Genomic DNA, 10,156 nt, shown 5'->3' with positions numbered 1-10,156 from the left:
AATTTTCTGTTTTAGTTCCGCAAATATTTGAAACACTCCTTAATGCCATCTCAATATTGCTTGGTGGGTTGCACTTTTCTTCTGATGCAATTTTTAAATCTACTTCTTCAATTGTAACACCTATTCTCTTTTAAAAGGACTTCCACTACAGAGTTTCCATATTCCCATTTTTGATGGCAATTTCAGTATTCCATCGAAAATTTTTTGCTATTTCTGTGGCACTTTGAAAATGAATCTGAGTAGGATCTATCTTTTGTGTCCCTCCTACTTGAGTGGTGAAAGTGTGTTTACCAGCAGTTTTGACTGAAGACGCTGCAGGTTTAAGTAAATCCTCACAAAGTATTTGCCACACTTATAAGCATTCATAGTAAAAGTGTTTTTTTTTCTCAATTCCTTTGCTATGACAGTAAGTTTGTGAGCCCTTTAAGCTTAGTTGAGGGTTATTATCAAGGCGGAGTCGACTAAATATTTTCTCCCAGTCCCGCACAAAACATCTCCATCTGAATTATTTCCGTCGTGTTTGAGACTTGATGTCCAGCTCTTCCTTCTCCAAAAGTGGTCATAACTAGCTGCATTCTGACAGTTAAGTCATTGAAGCGGTCGTACTATTAGGTTTGCCAATTCAACGTCGCTATTTTGATTCCACAACATTCCAAACACTATTATCTTTCAGGCATTATTCTTTTGCGACACTTCTTTGGCGACCTTTACGTGCGACCTTGTGCCTTCGTCTTCACCGTTGGTTTTTTCGTCTCCTCCAACTTTATTCTTCGTGACACCACTGTGCGTTTGGGCAAATCTCAAACGCCAGTGGGTTGGACCTCCCAGATGGTTCTTGTGACGGTCTACTGTCTTCTGCTCCAACTATACTGGTGTGTTCAAGTGACTAATGGCTAAAGCCATCCTCCACCTTCTTCTGCAGGTTCAACTTTATCTTATCTTTCTGTTTTAGTGAATTTTTTATGAATCCTCGTGAATGGCACATGATTCGAGGTGAGTGCTACGATTCATTCCCTCTTTTCGGTCTAGTCTAACAGTCTATCCATTTCATCAATCATCCATATCTGCCAGCTGTGGCCAATAATGATCTCGTCCTTGCCTCGTTTCGGACGCATATCGTGAATCGTATCATATTCTATACTTTCCTCCCTCGCTGCGTCGAATGACAGTTCTTGTGCTTGACTGCCCTTGTGTCATGTTATTAGACATGAAACCTCTAATTTTCCCTAAGAATAAGGAAACCAAACAAGTTCATTGAATCCTTCACAGTCCAGTTAAATAGTTGCAGGAAGTTTCTCACAATATTCATTCGTTGAAATAATCGGTTATAAACCCTAATCCCTTTTCAGTAAAGACAGGCGTCTACGGTGAAGCTTATTTGTTTAAAGCGTTTCGTCGTTGGAAGTAGCTAGCTTAGCCCTAGCCACTTACATTTCTGCCGTTACTTTCTGTTCATTCTATTTCGCATGTGATTGTGTACTACCAAGAAAAGACAATAATGATCGCTTGAGCTTGGAGAAGCATGATTGGTGAAATACGGAGGAAGGGAATGAAGACGAGGCAGCATCTCTTTCCCTCCCTCCAAATCCAGCTTACAGAATTCTCATCATCACAAGAGTCGGATTTTTTAATATTTTTCTCTGAATGTCACCTTCTACTATCGGATCCCGCACCTCCCCCAGATGCCATCCACAATCCTTGACGGAAAGCTAGCTCATGCAGCTCTGGAACCGAGTTGAATTATGTTCGAGGAGCTGACAAACTTAAATAATGTCCAATTTAACTGACAAACAATACTGGTGAACTGGCTTGCACTTATGCTTAGTAATGCGGACAGACGATGGCACTTTGCAAGTCATGGTATCAGGTTATGCCGAAAAGCCACAAATATTGTTTGCTTGATGCTATACTTGAAGGGTGGTGCAGCTGGAATCGCATTTTGTTTGGCATTCTGTGCTGTAAAGATGCCTCTGCTACTCGAAGAATGTGCTTTGGTCGGTGGTCATCCTACCGTAATGTCAAAGAGAAAGTGACAAAAAACCGCTTGAGGGTTGTTTTTGCATTGCGTCGTGTTGTGCGATGAGAAAGCGACATTTTTTGGCGGTTCCAGCCTAAATTTTGCATATTTTTTACATAATTTCAAAATAAAGTTGTATCGTTTAACTGTCCCCCTTACCGTTAGCTTCATTGAGTGATCATTTGCTTGCATAAGACAAGTTTCTTCGACTGGTCGAAGGTACTCCGAGACCCTCTCACAATACCATACGCGATTGTGTATCGCGCCCAGAAACGCTAACAGTTTAACGCATCTTCTTTGGTGTTTACCAGGCTACTTCACTGTTTACACTTCGTTTCCGTCAACCGTCGAAACCGGTTGCTCTTAAGAGGTAGATTGATCTATTGCTGCGCCGGTTCTTGTTTGAGGTGTCATGACAAGTATTCCTCCTGTCTTCTATACGCAACTATCCAGATGCTTTACCAGGCTTTGATTTGCACAACCTCATTTCTGCTTCATTTCTGTTCGAATTTTCAAAAGAATGTTCTGTGATTTTTTGGAACCCACTTTCAGAGGGAAGAAATTTTAGGCGAAGGCCTATTTTAAGGCAGTGCTAACTGCAAACACTTTTATCTTTCGTGGTTTTAAATATGAGCCTACACTCGCTCACCTTTCTCCTGCAGGAACGACGATGTTACTGGTGATGAAGGCCATTTCTGTAGCCGCATCGAGAGGCCCAGACCAACAGACACTCGAAATGGGTTTCCTGCGGCACTATTTGGCCTGGTGTGGCTACGCTTTCTCACCGGGCAGTGTAATTTTTGGACCGTGGTTCGGTTTCGACAGCTATCTACATGCTATCCGCTTAATCGGTCCTTCTTCTGGCAATCCTGTGAGTGGAACCTCTTCATGACTGACTTTCAAGCTTCCCATTCCATGCATGGCATATTTTTGTGGTCTCCTCCCTTAGTTTTGGAAAGATCTCCTTCGTACTGCAGTCTCTTTTGCAATTGCTATTGGATGCATCATCTACTCGACATATTTGTCTTCCATTATCTATGCAAGTTATTACCTCAGTTTTCGGTAAGGTGTCTCTTCAACTTTTATTTTGTGTGTATCTCAGCAGGCTCATCTGCTTTTCCATCTTTATTGGTATTCTAGATGGACAAATGCCTATGCTCAATCACAAAGTTTTCGATTCAGTCATTACTTTGTCAGTTTCTTCAGCCAATCCCTCCATCAGGCTATCGGCTTTGCGGCCCTCACTCATCCTAACTCGTAGGTTTTCAAACTCTCCTTTGACCCACTACTTTACCTTAACTGTGACCTTTTGGTCTCTTTTAGAGGTCAAAATTACGTGACCTCGATGGTGACTAACCCAGTATCGATTGAGTTGCCGCGATCTCTGGTGGATGTGGTCATTCACTGGAACTTTCCTATGCATTTCTGGCTTAAGCAATGTACGTTGAAGATGTCAAATTGGCTTGACTAAAGACTAGTCAAAGTATGGCAATGTTGGATTTTTTGATCAGGTGGTAGTTGAAAAGCAACTAATCAGCTTTGGGTTAGCCCTTTTATTCCTCCTAATCACTTGGCTCGATTCGCTCTCTTTCTTTTGCTGGTGTTGTAGACATTTACAAGCCCACACGGCGCTTTGGTCACCTACAGGCTCTACTCCTTACGTATGCATTCAGTTCATTGTTGCATGTGAGTGTGACAAGTTCAAAGCTCTCAAGTAATGTCTATTAATGAGCTAATGTGTCTAGTTTTATTAAAGTGAGTAATTTGTGGCGCTTTAGCATGTAGGCCTGGTTCTAACACACACCTCAGTAGTCCATCTTATTTGTTAAATTGATGTGCTGTAACAACTCGCTTTGGGCAGATGTAAACAAATCATTCGCGAGCGGATACCACATCGTGGGGTCATTCCACCCCACTTGTCATGCGCAGGTCTGACAACTATCGGGCATCAAATTCTACAAAGCTCCTTCATAAATGCCCTTCCAGTTTGTTCTAACCCTTGTGCCCCTTCCAGGGTCTAAACTTTCAATTGGCAGCTGTTCTCTTCTCCATCGGAATTTATGCCTATATTGATTTCAGTAAGTCATGCCTACCTCGTCCACCTTCTTGGACTGCAGCGCCTCCTAATTTTCACGACATTTCCACTTTGCAGTATTCAGGGAGAGACTGTCAACGAAAGTGAGCGCGTGCATCGGGGCACGTGCATGTCCTGAAACCTGCAATCACCGAAACAGGGTAAGCGTTCCGCTTTTTACTCAGACCATTGGCATGTTGTGGATTCATCTGTTAAATTTCTCTATACAATTCCATGTTGTTCGGAGTTTTCTACATCTTTGAAGCATCTTAATGATACCCCATTAGAAAGCTTGGTGCTTCCACTCGGTGGTAGCGTAGAATTTTGCTAATCCTTCTTTGAGGCTGCCTCCGTCCACTGCCGGGATGGTAATACAATATCCCATAGTGATGGACGGCGAAATCGCAAAATTCGATGTTCTAAGCTACAAAAACTTGATAAGACCAAAGATAAAGAAAAGTTGACAACATGTATCGTGCTCGCATGTTTGATTCGTTCAACCAAGCCACCTTGAGATATCCTTGTCTTACAGCCCCGGTTAAAAGAACAAAACTTAGCAAAGGAGCGTTCAATGGAGCACTTATTCTTTACTTCAACCTTATTACGAGCTATCTCTGATCAGCCACCACAGCCAGGCCAAAATTTGACATTGTGACAGATTTACCGATCATTTAGTGAATTGAGTTGAATCAAACCAGAGGGAACTAGCGCTGCTGTACCTCTTTTTTGTAGGCAGATAGGTAAAGGCGATTCTGCTGTCCCAGCACCAATGATGAACGCCTTCCTCTATCCATCCATCCACTGACTCTCTTGATGTCAGTTTTAGAATAATCCCTGATTTTGTGTTTGCTTCTCTTTAAAAGTTGTGCCCTGTTACAGACGAATCGCTGGTGGGTTCGCGGTGTGAATCTCCTCTTCAGCTGTCTGGCCATCTTCCACCTAGCCTACCTGGCTGTGATGTTCGATACGAGTGAACAGCAGGATAAGGTGTGGGTGTGTGTATGTTACCATATTCAATTTCCTTCTTTTAAAGACAAATATCCTTTCCCACTTCTCCTTTAAATTTATCATAACTCTGGCAAAGGTGTGCCACAAATTATTCCATTTGTGTGTACTTGTTCAATTTGCAGGGTTACAACATGTTCCACGTGTTGGACAAATGGTCGAATCTCAACTTCCTCAGTCACATCATTGCCAGTCTGACGTATCTCCTCTGTTTTTTCATTTGATGTAGGCCTTTTAGCGCCGTCCTCCCTTTTTGATCTTTTGCGTGCCTTTTAACCAAAATAACCCCACATCGCAAGGGTATTTTTTTCTGGTTTGGTCAAGATATTGGGGCTCTTTTGTAGTTCCTTTGTTTGCCTCGTCCGCGAATTGTCTTTTTTTGCTCCTAAATTCGGGTGCTGTTTCTATTTTAAAATATGAACAAGTAAATGGAACCATTTTTGAGATTGAGAGATGGCTTTTATTGGGTTATTTGTGTTATGAAAACTATTTGGCTTGTACCTCTGTAAACAACTTGTACTTGGCATTTGAAGCAGTGCCACTATCACCGCATATGTGAATACCAGTTGTGGCGTGAACCAGGATCTGGGAATAATGTCATTTTACAGAAAGTAACTTGACCTTGGGCCTTGAATTGGGAAAGTTATCATGAACCTGACTACGAGAAGGGCTCAGAGTCTGCTGATGTGAACAGCAGCCTAGTCGACTGATGCCAAGAGCGTTCGTCGAGAGGGGGTTCTGCAGTCTTCCGCGGTAGTACTTTGATAATATACGATGTGATCATCATCCTTCGTGCGTGGATTCGAGGTGACTCAAATCCAGTCAAGGTCTAATGTTACCGAGAATCAGACACTTCACCAGTGAATTGAGCATATTTTAAGCAAGTAGGAGAAGCTGGGGTCTAATATAGAACTTCGTAATTTGGTTGTGCATATTCTTGATTTTTGGTCGGAGAACGAGCATTAAGGCCGTGGAACTTTTGAGGTAACTTGACTTACTTTGGGTTGAAGCTGGAAATGCATCCGAGCCTATGGAAGGTTTCGTTATTAGGGTACAATGCAGCCGATAGATGAGTCTCCGTGTTGTTGTTGATGTCAGGTCTAATCTGCTGCCTTACTGAGAAAAAAGTTCACTTTGCTCCTAACGTTTTGAAAGTGCTTCACAAACAACCGCTTGTAGTTTAATCTGAAGAGTTACTGGTTTGTTTAAGAACCAAATTTTAACGAGTGAGTCTGTAATAGAATTGGTAAATCCTGTTCAGTTGAGTGGCTCCCTGTTCCGCAGTGCAAAGCCGCTTGGCTGACAGAGGATGCTAGTCACGACAAGGATGACAAAAACGCCGATCGAGGTAAGAGCGAGAGAGCCTGTGATAAGCGCCACTCGTTGCAAGGTCATTCGCTGGGTGATCCCGAATAGGGGTATCCAGCATGTGACATCAGCCCACTGCCTGAATAACTGGTACATGCCCTGCGTACCTTTCCTCATCTTGCCTCTTTTCACATTGAACTGCTGTTCAGACCACGTGAATGCATCCTCCAGGAAATTTTCGTCGGCTTCTGTCCACAACACACCGGCCTAGCTAATCAAAAATTACCTTATTAGTATATGTGTTGAGGCTTGAAAGGCCATCTGCATATTACTTATCACTTCAAAATCTCACATCGTCTGACCAAGCCTCTACGAGGCTATTTATGTAAACTAGGACAATTGGTATTGCCCACCTCTCGGAGCTTCTCCTCCTCCGACCTGTAGACGATATCCGATTTGCCATCTTCCGTGGTGGTGTTTTTGGCGTTCTCGCAGGAGAGCACACGCCCATTGCAGATGCCCGTCTGTTCAGGCTTGCCGAGACACTCTCCAGGCCGCGGGCAAGTGCGGATACGAGTTCGAGTCCCAATGCCACAAGACACTGAACAGGCACCCCAGTCGCTCCACTCCGACCATGTCAGTTGTGTCGGTGGCTTCTCACACAGGATCCCCGTGAAACCGAATTTGCATTCGCATCTGTCCATGCATGTATAAAGACGTTGGCATTTTTCCTGAATTGGTATGGTTTACCGCTAGGTCACACGAATCTCTATATCATTGACATTCGAAGACAGGCTTGATGAAAATCCATCTTCCCACTTTTGTTTTTGCGTTTCCTCTTACTACAATCTAAGAAGCTATTACATGCAAAAGGGGTTTTCTCGAAGCTAAAAACAACCTTGTATAACAAAAGAAGTGAGGGGCATGGTAGGGAAGTCCTACTTCCTAAAGCAAACATTCTTGAAATGCAAAAAGTATCCTTTCTTCGCGAATGGATGCAGAAATTGGCATATGTTCCTGACAGGTGTAATAAGGGGGAAGGGGGATAATGAAGCCACATAGCTATCATAGGAGTGGAGCCTTTATCAAGAGGAGTCCACACGCATACACAGTCGATGGGCAGTGGGGGACCTAAAAGCGGTGCATCAATTTTAGGGTGGGTTCTGGGTGTCACTTCCAGCTACCGCTCACCACATCTTTAGATGCTATGAACCAAATTTAACCAGTGAATCCAAAGTGGCTTGATTTTGTAAAAGTGACAAGCTCACATCTCATCCACAAGGACCGACCGACAGTTGATAATGTGGAAAACAGAAGGCACAATAACTAGTTTACTACCAAAAGACTGAATGAGATAGTAACTCTGCTTAAAAGTATGTGGATCTCATGCTGGTAGACTGCTTCACACAATTTTATCTCAATGCTAGAACAATGAATTTGGCGTAATAGCAGGTGGATTGTTTGTCTCACCGGAATCGGAATTCTTCACCCTGTTTTGCCTGTACCATAGGTGGTGGGATGAGGTCGTGACAGATACCACCATTGAGACAGGGATTCGCATCCTCGTCCTGGCACTCGTTGATGTTTACACAGGTCGGGTCTACCTGACTGGTGGGCTCGTAGCCCTTTGAACAAGCACATATATAACCTAAGGCTTCATTTGTAGGATCACGTTGGCAGGGAAAGTCTTTGCAGAGTCGGCTTTGGTATTGACATGGATTTCTAGGTGCCTGTGAGGAAATATATCGACATTTCTTTAATTAATTCACCTCTCCAGGTCGTGGATGACGTTCTTTAAGACTATTACGTTATCTTTGCTTAGTAGTAAATTGTATATCTTGAATAAATAATCAGTGCTTATGAAAAATTGGCATTCAGTGGTATGACAATGACCCTTCCGAGAGCAATTAATCCACGGATATTACCGATTAAATTTGGCACAAGTACTGTCAGAAACCACCCTTGGATGGCACCCACAGAGCGTATTTTCATTTCTCACCTCGCATACGTATCCCTGCCATGCGGGTGGACATATGCATTTGAAGGAGAGACTCTGAAGGGTTCGCTCACGAGGTTTTAGAGGTTGGCATACCCCTTTATTCCTACACGGCGTTTTCCCGTACCTAAAAGCAAAGTTATACGCGTCAAAGTCATGTAAAAACACTATTAATGCTTGCTGCACAAAATATCTGCCTAAGCTTTAACAATGATATCAAAGCGTATCAACTATTTGAGATTGTGACGGGATTTCCTTTCCTTTTGGGTCATTTAAAGACTTAAAATTTATTTCTCTTACCTCTTGTCATTGCAACCGGTCTTTAGCTGGATGCATTTTTTGCGTTTTTGACTGAACTTGAAACCGCTTCGACAGACACACTCATAGCCAATTGAGTAGATCTCGGAGAAGCGACTTTTCCTCGAGGGGTGAAGAGCCTCAGCAGCCGAGGGATTGCGAAGTGGACGGCAAATGTGCACCGAATTGGAGTCGTTCGTGCAGATCTGCGGCCTCCAGCAGGCGTTGGGACAGGTTCTATCAGTTTTCTGCGGGTAAAATCGGGGTGTGAGTTCGGAGTCGAGCTGGAGAAATACATATACTTGTGCATATCAGAGTGGTAAATACACCATCTCTTTTGGAATTTCCCGTAATCAGCTTTTTGTAATGCTGGTAGTCTTTCGATCCACTTCCTTGATGATAATAAAATGACTTCAAAACTAGTAAGGCCTGCACAGTCCTCAGGGGCATTCGTGGCCCTATTGATAAATACGTAGCAGACTTCCTGTGATCCAAGAACAATTATCTTACTCAATAGATGATAAAAATTGGACAGAAACACTCAGAAGTGAATATAAAAACTAGCAGCCGAGATTGTCTGGGTGATAAATTGTCTGCATAGATCCAAAGCAGGTCGTACAACTGGATATGTCACACATCTTAGGTTTTCTAATTCGCGATGGGTTGTACCAGGAAACGTTAAGTATGATAATGGTTTATCAAAATTTATAAGCCATTAAATTCATCATAAAAGGAAGGCGCTTTATAAATTTGATGAAACTATCACTTATGGGCAGCATCAACAATGCTAAAAGAGCATGGCGTTATTAGTTGCACCACCATTGCTCCATCTTTCTCTTTTGTGTAAGTCTTATTGCTTACATCATACGTTCTTCCGACTCAAAATGATCATATACCTCGAATAGGTGAAGTTCAATCATTATAAACAGGTATTAGGAGTATCCCAGAAGCAAAAGTAGTTATCAAGGTATCCGAATGTTGATCCAAGCCTGGATATTGTTAATGTTAATCGGAAGTGATGTAGCTTCTAGGGCGACCTACGTGAAATATCTACGAGAAATCACACTTATTCAATTTTCCTAATCAGGAAGAGAAATAAAATAAGATTGTATACAAAATGCAATAGGAAAATGTGCTTTCTTTGCTATAATAACAAAATCTTAGTGATTTAGAGCCGGTACGCAATATGTTCATCTTTTATTATTGTAATTTTTAACAGTGTTGCTCTAATTTGTTTTAAAATAACCAATTTGAGCATGTATAAGGTGAGCAAAGAGCCTAAAAACTTGTGTAAAACCTCTTGTCTCCAGAAATAAAATCCAGCCTTAGTTACCTCCGACCTTATCCGTTACTATCTCTCAACTTTCTATTTGACTTTAACAAAGAGTAATGACCGATCGGAGTTTAAGGGAGTATTATCGGGTTATGACACTATCTGGCTCCTTTTCCTCCTCCTCCT

The 10,156-nt window shown here is 42.4% G+C and overlaps 2 protein-coding genes across 2 annotated transcripts; one reads left to right on the top strand and one right to left on the bottom strand. All coding sequences in view use genetic code 11, as the record gives it.

Annotated features, from left to right (window-relative positions):
- Positions 1–229: 229 nt before the first annotated feature.
- On the top strand, positions 230–5,320 carry EGR_05657 (putative protein-cysteine N-palmitoyltransferase porcupine; the record flags this gene model as incomplete). Its single annotated transcript, XM_024494906.1, has 12 exons — positions 230–281; positions 674–872; positions 953–993; positions 2,680–2,888; positions 2,967–3,079; positions 3,158–3,274; positions 3,341–3,456; positions 3,627–3,703; positions 4,032–4,095; positions 4,170–4,252; positions 4,971–5,090; positions 5,222–5,320. The coding sequence occupies 12 exons, from the start codon at positions 230–232 to the stop codon at positions 5,318–5,320; spliced, it is 1,290 nt and encodes a 429-aa protein (XP_024350703.1).
- A 1,033-nt stretch (positions 5,321–6,353) lies between these two features.
- Positions 6,354–9,617, bottom strand: EGR_05656 (Neurogenic locus notch protein; the record flags this gene model as incomplete). The annotated part of the gene is made up of 6 exons (XM_024494905.1): positions 6,354–6,671; positions 6,818–7,100; positions 7,875–8,134; positions 8,404–8,527; positions 8,701–8,981; positions 9,594–9,617. 6 exons carry the CDS (start codon positions 9,615–9,617, stop codon positions 6,354–6,356), a joined length of 1,290 nt encoding a protein of 429 aa, XP_024350702.1.
- Positions 9,618–10,156: the final 539 nt, after the last annotated feature.

This window comes from Echinococcus granulosus, assembly GCF_000524195.1.
Source record: "Echinococcus granulosus chromosome Unknown EG_S00043, whole genome shotgun sequence".
NCBI classification, from domain to species: domain Eukaryota; kingdom Metazoa; phylum Platyhelminthes; class Cestoda; order Cyclophyllidea; family Taeniidae; genus Echinococcus; species Echinococcus granulosus.
The sequence above is the reverse complement of the archived record's forward strand: the minus strand, read 5'-3'. Positions and strand labels throughout refer to the sequence as shown.